Source organism: Dendrobium catenatum, unplaced genomic scaffold (genome assembly GCF_001605985.2).
Source record: "Dendrobium catenatum unplaced genomic scaffold, ASM160598v2 fragScaff_scaffold_665, whole genome shotgun sequence".
Classification (NCBI taxonomy): domain Eukaryota; kingdom Viridiplantae; phylum Streptophyta; class Magnoliopsida; order Asparagales; family Orchidaceae; genus Dendrobium; species Dendrobium catenatum.
Window position 1 is genome coordinate 2,205,189 of NW_021319127.1, and position 18,361 is coordinate 2,223,549.

At 33.4% G+C, this 18,361-nt stretch overlaps 1 protein-coding gene across 2 annotated transcripts in view; it reads left to right on the plus strand.

Moving 5' to 3' along the window:
* Positions 1–6,151, plus strand: part of LOC110092154 (pentatricopeptide repeat-containing protein At3g26782, mitochondrial) — a 14,315-nt gene extending 8,164 nt beyond the window's left edge. Inside the window, exon 2 of one of the 2 annotated variants that reach the window (XM_020816567.2) lies at positions 5,065–6,151. In XM_020816567.2, the coding sequence (XP_020672226.2) occupies positions 5,065–6,129 (1,065 nt within the window). In that variant the 3' untranslated portion in view covers positions 6,130–6,151. The remainder of the gene's footprint in view (positions 1–5,064) is intronic. The other variant, XM_028695661.1, reaches the window with a different exon arrangement.
* The last annotated feature ends 12,210 nt before the right edge of the window (positions 6,152–18,361 follow it).

Sequence of the window (18,361 nt, forward strand, 5' to 3'; positions counted from 1 at the left end):
CTGGTCAACCCGAACCCGACCCGTTTTGTCAAACGGGTCGAATCTGTGAACCCGGACCCGACCCGTTTCCAACCCGGATTTTCCTGGTCGGGTTTTCGGGTCGGGTCAAATATTGACACCCTAGTTTTCAAGCTAGTAGATCCTTTTTAGCCACTTCAGTTTTGAAGCTAATTGACATATGCAACTTTAGAGAATTTTCCTCTGACGACATAAGGCTTTAGCAAATTATAAGTGATAAAGTTGCATAAATGAATTAGCCTTGATGAGCTGACACATTCATTACGATTGATTACATTGATTTAACTTTTTTTTTGCATACATCAACGTCAATAGAAAGTTTATAAATATTTGCTTTGAGTTCATTTCATGATTCTTTATAGTCTTCTTATTCTTTTTCTTTTTCTTGCCTTGTGCATCTACTTTCTCTATACTTTCTACCAAGATTGAATTCAATGACCATAAGCTGGACAGCCTCTCTCGCCTCGGATATCATTTCCCATTTTATGCGGAAACATAAATAAAATAGTAAAAGGTTCATAAGAAATGCAAATTTATGGAAGTAATGTTGCAACCACCAAACCGCGTCATCCTAAAAAAGTGAAGATTGAATCCTCTTAAGCGACTAAAAGGTTGATATTTAAGGGCCTCAGTCAATCCTATGAGTTTATTTGAATCTTCCCCATCCTGCAAACTTGTCTATCCTTGGAATTACTACCAAGAAAGTAGTCACAGAGTGAACCTTTTTTATAACCACTATTGAAGGGAGAAGGCAAAAAGTAACTTTACTGGACCTGTGAATTCCACCATCGAGTTTGTCATGATGAGCTTTTAATATTGCCAAAGTAGAGGGAATTGAAGCAAAATCCCTCTTGAGTGATGAACGACGTGCAACCAGTTCTGATGTAAAAATTAAATATCTTCGCGTAAGAATGGTGTAAATTTTATCGTATAGGAAGGATATGTCGAGCTACTTATTATTGAAAAACGTATTTCTTATAACTATACTAATATATCATAGTAGATGTGTGAATTATAGATAAGTAAATAGCCAAATAACATTCTTCAATTTTGGTTTTAAGATACGTAAAGTATTATATTCAAATGACCATCAGAAAACCTAAACTTTCATTTGCCATTAATTCAATTTGAAGTGATTCAATTCCGTTTGGAGAACGATTGCATTGAAGGAACGTTTAATGTTAAACAGTAAACGACACATGAGTAATTTTCCTGCTTCATTTGTTGATTCAATCTGATTCCATCATATTTCTCCAATTGATGGAGATTGATTTGGTATAAACAAGATAAATTATCGATAAAACATTCATTAATTGATAACTTTTTAGAAAATATGTTGTAATCTATTCGATGAAGATGATTGACAAAATCAAATCCTTGTTGGTTGTTGTTGTTGTAAAGTGTCTTCATTTTGAATTACCATCAATTTGTAATGATCTAATCTGTTTGTAAACTTCTTAACCTATTTGTTTGAATAGATGAGTTGGTAGATTATTGACTGGAGGATTGTGTGGAATGTTCTTCTTCTGCTAGGAATAGATTTAATAAATAAAATAAAATTATTTTAAAAATATTAATATTTATTCGAGCTGGCTTGCGAGCTGAGCCGGCCCAAGCTCGAACTCGAGCTCCTTTCAAACGAGCTCGAATTTGAGCTCGAGGTTGACTCGTGAGCTTGATAAGTTTGGCTCGCGAGCACATAAACAAGTCGAGCTTGAGTTGGCTCGCGAGCCGGCTCGGCTCACTTACACCCCTAAGCTGGACAGCCTCTCTCGCTCGGATATCATTTCCATTTTATTGCGGAAACATAAATAAAATAGTAAAGGTTCATAAGAAATGCAAATTTATGGAAGTAATGTTGCAACCACAACCGCGTCATCCTAAAAAAGTGAAGATTGAATCCTCTTAAGCGACTAAAGAGGTTGATTTAAGGGCCTCAGTCAATCCTAAGAGTTATTTGAATCTTCCCCATCCTGCAAACTTGTCTATCCTTGAAATTACTACCAAGAAAGTAGTCACAGAGTGAACCTTTTTTATAACCACTATTGAAGGGGAGAAGGCAAAAGTAACTTTTACTGGACCTGTGAATTCCACCATCGAGTTTGTCATGATTGAGCTTTTAGATATTGCCAAAGAGGATGGAATTGAAGCAAATCCGCTCTTGAGGTGATGCGAGTGCACAGTTGCACACCCCAAACGAGTCATAATTCCCAAATCAAATCGTTTTTTGAACGAGCCTCAAACTTGAAAATGCTAGTAATTTTGTTTGTGTTTACATTTGGTGTTTTAAGTCTAATGCTTGCAGCCTTCACCTTGCTTCCTTCTGTGTTTGGCAATTTTATGTGTAATTTTTTTTTATGTGGGAAATCTTTATTAAAGATGCTTCTAGCTCGCATAAATTTTGGTGACAACAGGGAAAAACAGCAGACAGTAGAGAAAAAAAATAGCAGATGACAGGAGCAAGGAAGCAAGATTAACACAATAGGAAGGCAATGGAGTGAACTAACCTGAGAGCACTTTACCCAGCATGATCATTAGTTGTTTTTCATCATAGAGCAATACAAAATAAAATTACTTAGCGTCTAAAAACACAAGAAAATAAAAAAAAAATACATAAAATGATAATTCTTGACTACATCAAGTAAACAATATGTTTCTATACCTGAAGCTTTAAAATATTACTTTTGCTGGGTGAATTTTTTAGGAGTTTGGCCGTTTGAAAGTTGATCAAAGTAATTAAGCCCGTGCAAACTTTGTGTTTTTTTAATGACTTTTATCCCATATTTTCAGAGGCTTTTCGGATATTAGCTACTAGTGCTCCTATCAGACTTCTCTAGAGTCATTAAAATATCAAAAAAGTGAGTTTTTGATAGTCAAATGATGTTTGATTTGAATGTTTTTTATATGTTGAAAGAACACTCCTTTTCAAGTTGATACAAGAGAAATCCCTTGATTTTCTTTTGAATATGATTTTTAATGCTCTCTCCAATGAGGATGTGCAGATTTAGCATTATCAAGGTGGCACCTTGATGGTTGCTTAAGAATGGTGAGAAACGTATTGCAGGGACTAACGGTATTGGCAACCTTATTATTGTTGATGCAAGGGTGCTGGTCAATTATGACTCTATTGAATGTGTTTGACCACATGTATGATTTCGGCAAGGGGTTTTGCCCCTTACGTGAGGATGTAAGCTGAGGGATAGAATGTGCCTTGATGCTTGATAACAATGGAATGATACCACTTGACTGTAAACATGCTTAAAAAGCTGTCATGAACATCCTATTGGGGATACAACCGAGAATAACCCCTATACTTATTTTGCTGCTTAGGGAGACAACTTAGCTTCTTGAAGATGATAAAGGGTCTCTTTGCGAGCATCTTCAATTGTTGAACTCTTTCTTCAAGAGAGGAAGCTTTTCTTTTCCTCAATTGGGAAACAAAAGTGTTGATGTTTGTATCTACTGTCATGCTGCGTGTTGATTCCTTGTTAGCAAGAAGCTTAAGAAGAATCTTCAGTGCTTGTGCTATGTATGTTTCGTTTACCATTTAAAGCAGAATGAAAACCTATAATTCGGTTGCAATTAATGAAAAAGGGTAATTAGTTGATTAGGAATGAAAAAGTGTTTGTGATAAGCAACGAGATCATTATCGTTATATACTTCATGTTTGACATTGCTATTGCAACAAGAACATTCATTGATAAGGGCCAGCAAGCTTCATCAGTTTTAGGGAATTTTTTCAGAGCTTTTTCAATAATGGAGAAAAATCTCTCAAAAATTTAAAATGATCATGTTTGTCGGTTTATGGAGGAATATTATCTTAGACTTTATCTGAAATCTCTTATAAAGATTTTCTACTAATAATGGAGTTTGAGATTGCATCATTTCTTGTTCGAAATTTAACTGAAAGATAGCTTCCCCTGGGCTAACCAGGGTAACACTCTGAAACTCGAACTACCTTGGGCAGCCTGTGGAAAGCCTTTGGAGGCGACCACAGCTCACGACATCTTGAAATGGCTAAGATGTTAAGAGGGCATTGATAGTGGCAGATTGATTTTTGGATGGGTAGGTTGATGAGAACAATTTTGAGTGGGTTCATCATATCGTCAATGAATCAGGTAGAAATAAGAGGGTACTTTCATGTGTCCATTTTTTTTCTTTTGTATGGATCAACCAACTTCTATCCTGAGAAGCATTTTGAGACGAATGATTCAAGCAATAATATTGTGAAATATAAGCTCGATGACTTGAAGAGTTCTTGACCTTTGGGAGTCAATTGCATGGTAATGCTGCAATTGGTGTCATCGCAGGTCATTGTTGATCTCTTGCTGCGAGAAAAACCCAATTTTTGATATGATAGCTCCCTTGGTCATTGATGGTGCTGGTGATGGCGAGGCCTCATTCATAATGAGTTGTTGGCTTGCATGCGGGTTATTACCACTCACAGAAAAGGTAGACCCAGCCCACTTGGCCAGGCCTACCAATTTGGGTGGGCAATCTTTAACCGATTCAATTGATTAAGGGATATTCAGACCACAATCAGAACAATTAAGGTGTTCACAGTCTTGATGCAATGCATCAAATCTTGTTTGGGAGTCGCACCATCCTGAGCTACATCCTGAGCTATTTTTAGCATCCGGTTCGATCAGAACAGGTCAAATTGGACATCAATTTAGGATTTGTTTGGGACAATTTTCTTACTGCTTCTTAAAGCAGCTTTCTAGTACAAAAATTTAAAATTTTTTTACTAGAAAGCTGTTTTAAGAAGCACTAAGAAAGCCGTTCCGAATGAAGCCAAAGTATCTTGGGATACACAATTTACATTAAGTTAAATGTTATGCTTGATCATATAGGGCTTTTTTTCATCCACAAAAAAAAAGAATTATTCTTATTCAAATGACTTGGCTTTTCCCAGTAGGCTTGTGTAAAGTTATTCCTAACCTTTCACAAATCTCGGCGTTTTCTTCCACAAATTCTAGATTATTTTCTTATTGGTGCGCAGTTACTCCTCTGCTTCTGAATAATTTACCAAGATTATTTGTTTAGTTGCTAAACTTGATTCAGGTGATCAGGATGGGCTTAGAAGATAATGTGTATGTGGGCACATCGCTGGTTGACATGTATTGCAAATGCGGTCGGGTTGATGCTGCTAGAAGAGCATTTAACAGATTGGGTGATGAAAAGAACATAAAGTCATGGTCAGCCATGGTTGCTGGATATGGCATGCACGGCCATGGCCGGGAAGCTGTGAATGTCTTTCATGAAATGATTTCCTCTGGTGTCAAGCCAAACCAGATCACTTTTGTTTCAGTTCTTGCTTCTTGCAGTCATGCAGGGCTCATCAACGAGGGCAGGCACTGGTTCAAAGCAATGAGAAAAGAATTCAAAATTGAACCTGGTGTTGAGCACTACGGCTGCATAGTGGACCTTCTTGGCCGTGCAGGCCATCTGGATGAAGCCTATGGCCTGATCAAACAAATGAAGATGAAGCCTGATTGTGTGGTCTGGGGAGCTCTCCTTAGCTCATGCAAGACTCATAAAAATGTCGAGCTCGGCGAAATATCTGCTCATAAGTTGTTTGAACTCGACCCAAAAAACTGCGGGTACTATGTTCTCTTGTCGAATATTTATGCAAATGCAGGAAGGTGGAAAGATGTGGAAAGAATGAGGGCTCTGATGAAGAAAAGAGGATTGGTGAAGCCGCCTGGATACAGCTTAGTTGAGCTCAAGGGAACCCTCCACTGTTTCTTAGTTGGTGACAGGAGGCATCCAAGGCATGAAGAGATCTACAAGTACTTGGAGGAGCTGACGGCGAGGATGATGGAAGCTGGATATCTTCCAGATACTGGTTCAGTGTTGCATGATGTGGATGAGGAAGAAAAGGAAACTGCTTTGAAAGTGCACAGTGAGAAATTGGCGGTGGCGTTTGCTATCATCAGCACCTCGCCGGGGACTACCATTAGAGTGATCAAGAATTTGAGGGTGTGTGGTGACTGTCACTCAGCGATCAAATTGATTGCAAAGCTTGTTGGTAGGGAGATCATTCTCAGGGATTCACATCGCTTTCATCATTTTAGAGATGGGAGTTGCTCCTGCAGTGATTATTGGTAAGTGCTCGGACTGGTTCTGCTCTGAGTAGGAGATGATAGCCAGGAGGATTCAGTTTTCCAACACTGCTTGCAGTTTGGGACTGAGGCTTCGTTTGGGACGGCTTTCTTATTGTTTTTTGAAGTAACTTTTAAGTACAAAATGTATTTTTTTGTACTAAAAAGCTGCTTCAAGAAAACAGTAAAAAAATCGTCTCAAGGCTTCGTTTGGGATAACTCTTTCATTGCTTTTTAAAACAACTTTTTAGTACAGAAAATTCTAATTAATTTTTTTTTTAAATTAAAACAATGTTTTAGGAAACATTAAGAAAGCTGTCCCAAACGAATCCTGAATCTTCTTACAAATGGCCCTTCGGGTCACTTGCAAAAGTTAGATTGGTGGCCAATTTTGTTCTAGGAGAATAATACTTTACCATAGCTGAATATTGTAAGTTTTTTTTTTGTTTGAGAAGAACAGCCTTCAGTATTCTTGTAATTTTTCTATATTAGTTGTAGTTGTAAGTTAATATTATTGAATATTCACAGAGGAAGCTAGAAGAAAAAGTTCTTACATTTGGAAGAAAGCTAGCTTCAGCTTGTGCTGTTGCAGTCCATTGTAACTCTTCTCAGTGGTAATTGTGCAGTTCTTTTAGCTTATCATGAAATTTCCTTATTTTTGCCATTGTTTACCTCTAGAAAGTTGTGGAGATTGTCACCTATGACATGAGCATACTAAGCAGTGCGGTTTGGCCTTTTTTTGACTCAAGAAGCCTCTTTTAGTCCCACAATTCATTATAACGAGAATTTGACTTTTAATGGGACACAATGGAGAAAAATGATTCATGTAGCCGACCCCATGTAGTGGGATAAATACTTGTTGTTGTTGTTGTTGTTGTTGTTGTTAATGATTATATACAATCCAACACTTCATTGCTAACCAGCATTTTTAAAATAGGACTAAACCAACCGATTCGACTGTGAATTGGTCCCTTGATTGATCTGATCTACATGCCGAATTATTATTTTTTTAAAGATTGAATTGAACAAGTGGTTAAACGGATACCGTTTGCGGTTTCGGTGAACCATCCGGATCATATCTTGATCAATTTATCATCATTTGCAGGTTATTAGTCATTAGATGGCTAGTTTTAAAAAAACTATTTCAATTTATCAAACCTAACTCCTAACCTCATAACTCTTTAAATTCATTGAATTGTGAGCACCTTAGTAGTATTAAATAATGTGCATTGTAACTTGAAATATATTTAAACATAATGTAAGGCATGAGCCAATTTTTTTAGTTATAAATATTTTGAATGGGTGGAATCTTACTTGCAAAAGTAAGCTTAGCCATGTGTTTGATAAAATAATAAAGAAGTTGGATTTGAAGCTTGCATATATAATGTGCGTGTGAATTTATCTTAATGACTACAAATTAGCATTGTTCCATTATACAAATTGAGGAAAATATGAAAAATATTATGAGCAAATGGTGATAGTTGTTGTTGAAAAAATACTTCGTCTTGTAAAGGCCATGGCTCAATTATGAAGTTTTATTGGCTTGAAGATCAAAGAATTTTCTCTATATCTTCTCTAGGGGTGTCAATATTTGTCCCGACCTGAAAATTTAGGGTTTGCGTTAGGGATTTTCACCCATTTGTAAAATCGTGTCGAGTTCGGGTTGATCAAGAAACCCGAAATCAATCATGTTTGACCCGTTTTTAATTGAGTTAAGAGGGTTTTAAAAGATTGTTATGAAATAAGTAAATGCTATTTGCAAAAAATAATAAATCATACTGCCCAAACTAAATTAAGCTTGATTTATTTTAAATTGTTTGAAGTAAATCTTACTTTAATTTGATTTAAGTTTAAATAAAAAAATGAGTAAAACATACCCGAAGCTGGTCGGGTTCGGATCCGAAAAATCGACACGTTTGCAAAAACGGGTCGGGTCAAACAATGACGGGTCAGTATCGGGTTGGACCTGCACCAAACCCGTGACCCGATTTTGACAGCCCTAATCTTCTCTTCCTCTCTCTCTCCAAGTATTTCTGGTTGTCGATAGATGTACTCATACTTATCTGCTTCATAATACCATCTGAGACAAAAAGAAGTAAGCTTGAGTTAAAAGGTCTTGAAAGAGAAATATAACTGCAAGCTCCACAAGAGGTAAGACAAAAGTGAATTACCTGAGCCATGGGACCAAGAAATGATGAAATGATGCTCCCCATCACAATAATAGAGAAGCAAGAAATAAAATTGCTTCAGCCTTGTTCCCTTGCTGGTCTTTTCAATGGTATGGGGGGAATGGACTAAGGCTTTGCTAAATTGTGATTAAATGGTTGGAATAGGCTGGAAAGCAATCCATGTACCCATTATGGGTGGTTGGGATGTCAAAATCCAACATGTCAATCACTAATATATCATGTTAACCATGGCCTACCATTGTACCATGCTTCACCAAATTGAACTCCTTTTCCTTCCACTCAATGAAAGTTGATGTAACACAAAGGAATGCGGATTTGTAGTTTTAGGTTTCGTTTGTGACAACTTTTTCATTGATTTCTAAAACAACGAAAGCATTAAAAAAGTTGTTTTAAATGAAGCCTTAGTGAGTCAATATGGCAAAGTAACTAGAGTTAAGGATAATAATATTAATGGTTATTATTATTATTATTATCATCAGCAGAAGTAGAAACAACAATAGCAGCAACAACATTGTTTTAATTATATGAGGTCAATTTCATAAAATTCTTATTTTTCGTTCTTTTATGCTAAGTGCTCAAGAATAATTTTGGTAATAAGTTTGTCCAATTTCAAAGAGGCTTGCCTTTAGAGGACATCCAATTTTTTTTTAAAAGCAATATGAAGTAATGGAGCAATACAATATATGACTATTGTGTGCGGAAAAATTATGCTTGAATTATGATAAAATTTTAACCACTTTTATACAAAAATGTTCACACATAAATAAGAGTAGCTCATAAGAGATGCACGAGTTTTTACGTAGAAAACCCAAGAAAAAAAAGGTTATAGGACCTAGCTAAGTTGAAATAATTCACTATGTATGCGAAGATTATAGCAGTATGCTCTTCTCTATAATGGGAGAAGGCAAGATTACAAAGTCTAGATTGCCCTCTTGGCTTTCTATCATTGTAAAGGAAAGTTCTAGAAAAAATAGCGAGAGACTACATGCATTAGTATAAATATATAATCGATAAAGACAGTCAGATGACATAGGTGGTTAGTGTTAATTGACAATAGGTGATGGTAGCTAAGTGATCATAGACATCGACATCTATCGGAGATATAAAAATTGGGTAATGGTGGTCGGATGATGATACTTTGACAACTACAATTTTTTATGGTGATTGTTGATATCAATCAGTAGGTAGTGCTCTATAATTCTTCATATCTCTGAGCTTTCCTAATTTTAGGCGGCCTTTATGTGAAGAATTAGAGACTATTTATAAATTTTTATAATGGCATTTTAGTAATTTTTATCAAAATTTGTGAACACTCGTTAAACAGCCTTAAGTTAATTTTCTCTTTCAAAGATTGCTCTTTAAGCATTTACATGCCTTGATGACATTATAATTGAGTAATTTTTAGGTCATTAGATATCTCTCATTTTGACATCCATTTTAATTATAAGCACGCAAGATTTTAAAAATTCGTTTAATCTCTCAAACAGTATTGTGAAGTTCCCAATATACCTTAAGTGCTCTATTTAGGATCATTTGGACTCCAATAAATCAATTTCAATATGGGTAAGTTCATCTCATTGAAATCTTCATTTATATTATAATTTTTTTATTAAAAATAGAGTTCCAATAATCCCAAAGTCAATCTTAAAATTTTTTGTTCACATACTTGCATCAAGATTCATGCTTGATTGGTGTGTTTTTTAATGATACACCAATAATAAAGTATAAATGTTGAATCCTTCCTTACTTAAAGCTTCATGCACAGAATACGCCCCCATTTTCTCATCTCTCCATGTGAGTGGTTTTACTTTCGCAAGATAGAATAATTTGTCAAGTTGCATGAATTTCTTCATGTTCCCCCCACCTAGGAAATCCTACTAAAGACCTCCTTATAAGGACTAAACTTTTCCAAGTGGCAAACAAATACCTTCAACAAGTAAAAAATACTAAGAGAAAAAGGACTTAAATTATTTAACCATAGCTCCACTTAGCTCTGGACTCCTTTGGGCATCTTCCCTTTACTTAAAGGTGACGAAAAAGGAACCTTGCTTGATAGATATAGATGAGAGAGAGAGCCTATGTGAAGAGTTCATTTCTATCTATAATTCACCTTACACTCTACTTATTTATCCTCTTTATTTTTTTCCTTGAGAACGAGCCAGAGCTGCAGAGCTGAGAGATGAAATTCCTATTCCAATGTCCATGCTGTTCTTGCTTCTGTTTCTTGAAGACAAAACAAAGCAAGCCAAAGGAGAAGGAAGCCAAAAAGGACTGATAATTTTGCAGCTTCAATTGGTCTTAGGAAAGCTGTTCATACTTTTTCCAACCTTTCTTAAATCATCATTCAGCGAGTGTCAGAAAATGGTCTGAATTCTACTTTCATATTCAGATCTTTCTTCTTTTTAAAAATATTTTGTTTTCTGTCTATTTAGTTTGGATTTTCCTATTGTGTTCGTTGGATAACTTTCTACTGCCATTGTTATTAGCCAATCTGTGCAAAAAAAGCAGCAAATATAAGTTCTAATAAGGTCAGAAGTTCATTTATGTTCTGTTTCAGTCTGAAAAGTTCAAGCAATAGATATTGATTTCTGAAACAGATCAAATTGTTCTCTACAGTTTAGAACTGAATTGTGAAACCAAAATTACCGGTTAGAAGCTCAGTTTCTTCCATAGCAGTAGAATGATCATTTTCTTTCCTCAAAATCCTAAAATTATATGTTTTGATGATGAAATATAATGTGGAAATCAATCTTTTTTTTAATATTATTGCAACTGATAGCTTAGAAATTCTATAATTATAAAGATTGTATGTTCATCAAACTAATTTATCCAAATTTTCATTCTTTCTTGCATATAATAAGGAAATTAGACTGTTAGTAGCCACATAAATGCTTGATGTATTGTCGAACAAATATATGATAAATGATGAAAATTTTTATGCATAAATTTAAATTTTAAAATATAGAAAATGATAAACATAAAAATAAAATTATGATCAGAATGATAATAAGGAGAGGAGGAAAATTCCACTCTTGAGTTATTCTGCCAACAATGGACAGGAATGCAAATAAGTATATGCTGTCGGCAGGTTAAAGTGGGATGGTGAATTTTCAGAATATTACAGAACACAAAAGCCTGTAAATGTACATGATATAATACATCATATATCTAACTTGTAGGAAAAAAATCTTCTGGAATTTACATTTGAATGCTATGTAATTCTACATGAATATTTTTTGAGTAGATTTATTTTAGAATAATTTAGATCCATAAAATCATTAAAAAATCATTTATTTATGCTTTCATTAATCTAATGATGATATTTATCTCTATCTTAAACATATATTCTTTGATTGATCTTTCTTCGAGATATGTTTTGTCTTTTAAATTATATTACATTGTATTAAGTTTATAATTAGCTGCACTGTAACTATTGTGATTGTATTATGTTGTATTAATCTTGTAGTCTATTATAGTAAAATTGTTGGATTGCACTCTGTCGTATCCACCGAGAAATTCTTCTGTGCGGAGACCGGATGCAGAACGCCGTCTGTAGACCAACCAGAATGTGCCACTTCAGCGGTGATGTGGCGCATTTTGGTTAGTCTCCGGATGACGTTCTTCATCCACATAGAAGAATTAATCCATATCTACCTCCATTTATAAAATTCTCACCAAATATCAAAATTCAAAATAAACTCTCAGCTAGTAATTTTTTGGTTATCATAAAAAATTTTATAATTTTATAGTGAGATGAGTAAATACATGGGCCCCACAATTCAAGTTATAAATTTAAATAATTTTGATGACATGTTTAATTCTCCCAAATATAAAATAGCCCAACAATCAAATCAATTTTTTTAAGCATTTGATAATTCTGTTAAATTATTTTTGGTCTATGGAGTATTTATGGGATAATGCCTGAATAAAGATATGCTGAGGATGGATTTAACGGTCTTCTTCTGTTTCATCTTTTAGCTCTTAAAATTTCAAAACAAATCCATTGAAGCAAAGTTGTAGTATATTTTTTAAATATCAATTGAATGTATTTAATTGCGCCGTGAACTTGAGAGAGCTACAGCTTGATCCATCTCTGCCTCTCTTTCTATCCATGAGAATCTCATGAGCATTACTGATGGAGTTTCTTCTGGTTCCGGCCTCTCCTCAGCCTTGGTAGCAGAGGAAGGAAGAGGAAGCAGTGCTCATTTGTTTAACAGAGACAAGAAAGAAAAACAAGTGGTGTTTTTGTGTTAGATGAAGGCTGAAATCCTTTAATAGAGCCCGGGAAGAAGACTCAAAAGCCATGAAATGAGCTTCAAGAAGGGAGAGAGAGAGAGGCTCTCTCTCTCTATCTCTCTCTATCTCTCTCTCTCTCTCTCTCTCTCTCTCTGAGAGGCTAAGTTGGCCCTGGGGTACTATTGTAGCAGAGGGATGGAGGCAGGGGAAGGTGAAAATAGAAAAACAGAGATGCTACAAAATCTATATTCAGACTAAAATGTGAATCAATAAAAATACTTTTTAAAGAGTGTATGAGGTTCTTTTCATTTTGATTAGGCCACATTAATTTTTTTATCTAATAATATTTGGCATAATAAATTTTTGTTAGTGTAGCATTCCTCATTGCTAAAAACATAAGGAAATGGTAATTGAGCAATCCTTTCATAGCCTACAAAAGACTTTGCTGTGCTAATACCAACAGAGATTAAGAGGGGAGAGAGAGAGAGAGAGAGAACTTAATATATTTTCTGCTCACATGGAACCTTTTAGCATAGCAAATACATATCAAATAATGGAAGAGGGCTTGCTAGAGCTTCTCTGAGTTATTGTGCACTCCATATTATGATAATTGTGGCACAACCAGCTATCTGTCAAATATTAGCTAAGGTTTAAATGCAGAAAATCAAAGATGCAAGACAAGCATGGCTTTATTTATTTATTTAAGAAGATGACGAGTTGCAGTGTTCATAAGTAGGAGTTGAGAGCACAAAAGGTACAATTTTTTTTGTTATTAGTTGTTAGTGTTCTTGAGTTTAAGTTGGCGTCAGTGAGGAAGCTCAAAATTTACTTAGAAATTTGGTATGACAGAAGGAAAATTTATTTTATATAGCTCATAATGCTCATAATTGTAAGAATATTATAGTTGTTTCTTTTATTAAAAAATGTATATAAATTTTATATAACTACCTTCGACAAAATTACTTCAATTAAGGATAACTTCTTGTATTTATCGATATTATTTTTAAAAATTAAGTACCTAAGTTACTTTGAATGATTTGACCATAAGTTTACACACAGTTCAAAAGGGATTTGAATCAAGATCACCTTTGAGTTTGAACTTGGAATAAACCAAAATATTTGAACAAGATTGCTTCACATGCCCTCTCTCCTTTTATGTGCCATTGTTCTAATCAATGCTTTCGCTGAAGAGCTCTCATTATGAACCCCTCTCCCCTTCACATGCCCTAGTCATATTGATTCCTTACCCAAATGAACTTATGTTGTGAACCCTTCTCTCATTCAAATGTTGTTGGTTCAATCAATGGATTCCCCTGTGAGTTGCCACTGCGACTCTCCTTTACACACTATTTGTAACATTTCAAACTCTTAAATATCCAAATATTATCCGTTTTGACCTAAAGGTCTCGCAATTTTATTTTGTTAGTATAACTTCCCATTAGGTCACCCATCCCAAGATTTCTCTGGAATGAGCACCCTTAACTACATTATTTCCTAATGAAATTACAACCATTTCACCAAAAGGCACATTGATGTTTAAGAGTTTAACTTCTTTTACTTGAGGGGTTTCACAATTCTCCACTTAACTAACTAATGTCATCGTCAGCATCCCTATCCTAGAAGCATCCACCAAGAAGATAGGATTTTAGAGGTGACCCCTATAAGTTCAAGTGGTGACTCCCACCTTGTAGCACTTTGTCCCATACACGGTTCAAGAAATGGCTCCCATGGTGTAGTATTTTATATTGTATAACACTTAATTCTCATCTTCCGACTGGTGTATTTCTCTATTACCAGCCACTTGTAGCAACCCAAACTATTAATTATCAATATATTATCAGCTTTAGTCTAAAGGTCTCATGATTTTATCATGTTGGTGTAACTTCCCAGGATTTCTCCAGGATGAGCATGCTTAACTGTGGAGTTTCTTAATGAAATTTCAACAATTACATTAAAAGGTGCCACCATGTTTAAGAGTTTAACTTCTTTTACTTAAGAAATTTTACACTATTATTCTTGTTAACACCTTCCACAATATGCCATTATGAGTTCCTCTCTCCTTTCACATTACCAATCCCATCGATGTTTTCTCTTGCCAATCTCATGTTATGTAATAACTCGTATCTTGACTCAGGAAAAAAAAAATTTAGAAGATAATATAAGTCAAAATCACAATCCGTCTTCTTCATATCATTGTTATTATAGTATTTTAATTACATAATTATTTCATAATTTTTGGGCACTGTTAAAAATTCTTAAAAATTGGCACCTGTCAGTACAAGTGGGATTTTGGGACCGTCAAGTGTCCGTTTTGAAAATCGATTTTACAAAAAAAAATTAAATAAAATAAGCTATTTTAAGATTTTTTTTATTTTTAATTCTCTAAAAGAATTTATATAAAATTTATGCTAAAAAATTTGACTAAATTAATTATATCATATTAAATTATTATTTTAATAAAAATACCCAAGTCACTAAAATATTTTTAAATCCTCATCCCTTTTCATTTTCGGCAACAGAGAAATGGTTTGAAAAATTTGAGAGAAAAGTGAGGAGAGAGAAAAGTTAAAGTTAGATTTGGAGGTCGCAAAGTGATTTTCGCCAGTCAAGCCAGTTGTAAAATTTACTCGTCTCACTGTAAAGAACATTAACCTTATTTTTTATTCAATAATTTTATATTTTAATATTTTTTGATCAAATTTTTATTTATGTTACCAAAAAATGAGGATAATTTTATATTGGTAAAACTTTCATGTTATAACTTTTTATATGTTATAGAAATTGGTATTATAAATGTTTTGAATATTTATTTGAGATTTTTTGCTAGATGATTTTTAAAATACAATAGCTTTGTTAATTTAAAAATTTATTTTGACATCTTAAAATAGTACTTTAGTTTAATTAAATCTTTAGAATATTATTTTATACAATTTATGGTAATTTAATAAATTTCTAAAAAAAATATGAATTTTTATTCAATAGGATTTTTTGTTGCCTCTGTTAGGTCATTTTAGCACTTCCTAAATTAGGCATAATTATGCTTTATATACTAGCTTTAATGCATAGAAAATAAATGTATATATGTGATTGAATAATAACTGATTGCTATTACTGTTGAAATATTGTGTTAGTGATATGTATGAAAAATAAGTTAAGACTGGTTATTCACCAACATTGGTTGGAGACTAATAAACCTACATAGGATGGTAGGCCGATAAGTTTTCCTTAATATATTATGGTTGGGTGTTATCCTCTACTGATTTAGATGATACTGATTGAAAGTTATAAGGAGATGATTACTGTGCCGATGAGCAAAGAGTAACGATTCTATTTACTGAGCCAATAGGTTATTGATACTGACACTGATAGTGAAAAAAATACCACTTTAGCTAGGACTTACTTGTTTAATATGATTATTAGAATTCATGTTATGGAAACACTGCCATTGCACAACTTTACTATTACTTCCACCCATGATGTTAATGTTACTACTATTTTACTATTACTAATATGATGATCACATGATATATATTGAGTATGTAACTGGACACTAACATTAAGTTAACACTGATATGATATTTTTGAGCATGAGATACATGAAAACAATTATTTTTATATGACTTTGATAGTCTTTATCGGTGCTTTGATTTGATACTTTACATAATTTTTGTATTGATTGTAGTATTGATATGATAATTTCTTTAGTGATTTGACACATGTTCTAGTTTAATAATTTCTCTATTGTATTGCCCCATGATCATGTGAATGCTACTATTATGATTTGATTGTTTACATGCAAATTTCTCCTTTTACCTTGTGTTAAGTTTAATTATAGTTTTTGGTGACATGTTGGGCTTTTTAGCTCATTATATATAGTTAAATACTTTTTGGACAGAGCAGATGATTAGGTGTGTGAGATTAATTGATCAGATCAAGATTCCTCAAGTTTTATTTTTTTTTTTATTTTAGTTATTCTTTTGTACTCAAGATAAATTAGTTGTTGCATGATTATATGATTCAAAGAGTGACGACTCTGTTTACTGAGCCAATATGATATTGATATTGACACTGATACTAGGAATACACTACTTTAGCAAGTACTTATTTGTTTAAAATGATTATTAGAATACAAGCTACTAAATTACAACTACTGTATGACTTTACTGTTACTTCCACTCAGCATGCTGATGCTACTACTATTCTACTGTTATTAATATACTGACCACGTGATATTATTGAGCATGTGCATTAGACACCAACATTGAGTTGAAACTAATATGATATTTCTAAACATGTAATACATGAATACATTTATTTTTATATGATTTTGACCGTCTTTATTGATATTTTGATTTGATGATTAATACGATTTATGTACTTATTGTAGTATTCATTTGGCGATTACTTTAGTGATTTGACATATGTACTAGTTTATTAGTTTATATATTATATTTCTTTATGATCATGTGAATGCCACTACTATTATTTAATTATTGATATGCATATTGCTCCTTTACATTGTGTTGAGTTTAGTTGTAAGTTTTGGTGACATAATGAGCTTTTTAACTCATTATATGTGATTACATATTTTAAGGTCAGGATAGAGGATCATGTATATGAGATTGATCGAATCAGGATTCCTCAAGTTCTAATTTTTATTTTAGTTATTCTTTTATACTCAAGATAGATTAGTGGTAGTATGATTGTATAAATCATGATTGTTGTATATAATTTTTGAGAATGAATATAAATGTATACATTGATGTTTTGAGTTATATAATTTGTTTTCGTTGTTTGTTACTGATAGATGATATTAGATAGCTATGATGTTGATTATTAAAATATAAAAGAATATTTTTTTTCTAAATTAAATGTTAAGGCGTCACACATTACAAGTACATCTTCTCATTCAAACATCACAGGTCTTATTATAACATTCTTATAACAAGCTTCAATTATAAATCCATCTCTCATTCACATGTTTATGTTCTTGTTGACACCTTCCTTGAGAAAGCTCTCATTGTGAACCTCTCTTCTCCTTTACAGGCCACCACTCCTATGACACTTTCACCCAACGAGCTCTCGTGAGAACAGGGAGCTCGGGGATGCATAACATTCAAATTTTTTGCTTCGATTATAGGTTTAAACCTTATTTCAAAACATATTCAAATTGAGTTTGATAAAATTTGATGCTCATTTCTTGACACTTCTAGAATATTCTATATATAATAAAATCTTGTCCAATATTGAAGACTCTAGAGTAGTAGAATAATCTGGATATTTGTAATAATTAGAGAAGACTCTATAATAATGTTGTGGGATATTTGTAATAAATAAAGAAGACTCTAGAATTGTTATATTATAGAAGTTTTTAGATTTAGCCTTTATAATGATAAATAGATAATTACATCATGTTATAAGCCAAACTGAAAACTACAAGGCAAAATTTCAATAATAAAATTATTCTTCTATTCTCTCATCCAAAATCTACATAACATATTACTTGCATCCTGTCCATCTTTCTTCCAAATTATTTCCGGCATTTGGTATCAAAGCCTTGCTTGATCACTCATTGGTCATTGTAGAAATCTTGTCTAAAATCTAATTAAAAACTCCAACTACTCTATCGTCCTGATTCCAATCTTCAATGGAGAAAATTATGACATTTGGTATATCAAAATGAAGGCATAATTCACTCCCAAAATTTGTGGAAGATTGTTAAAGAAGCATTCAATAATGCTGAAGATATAATGAGTATTTTGGAAAATCAATGGAAGGTGCTTAAAGAGAATCAACAAAAGGATTCTTAAGCAT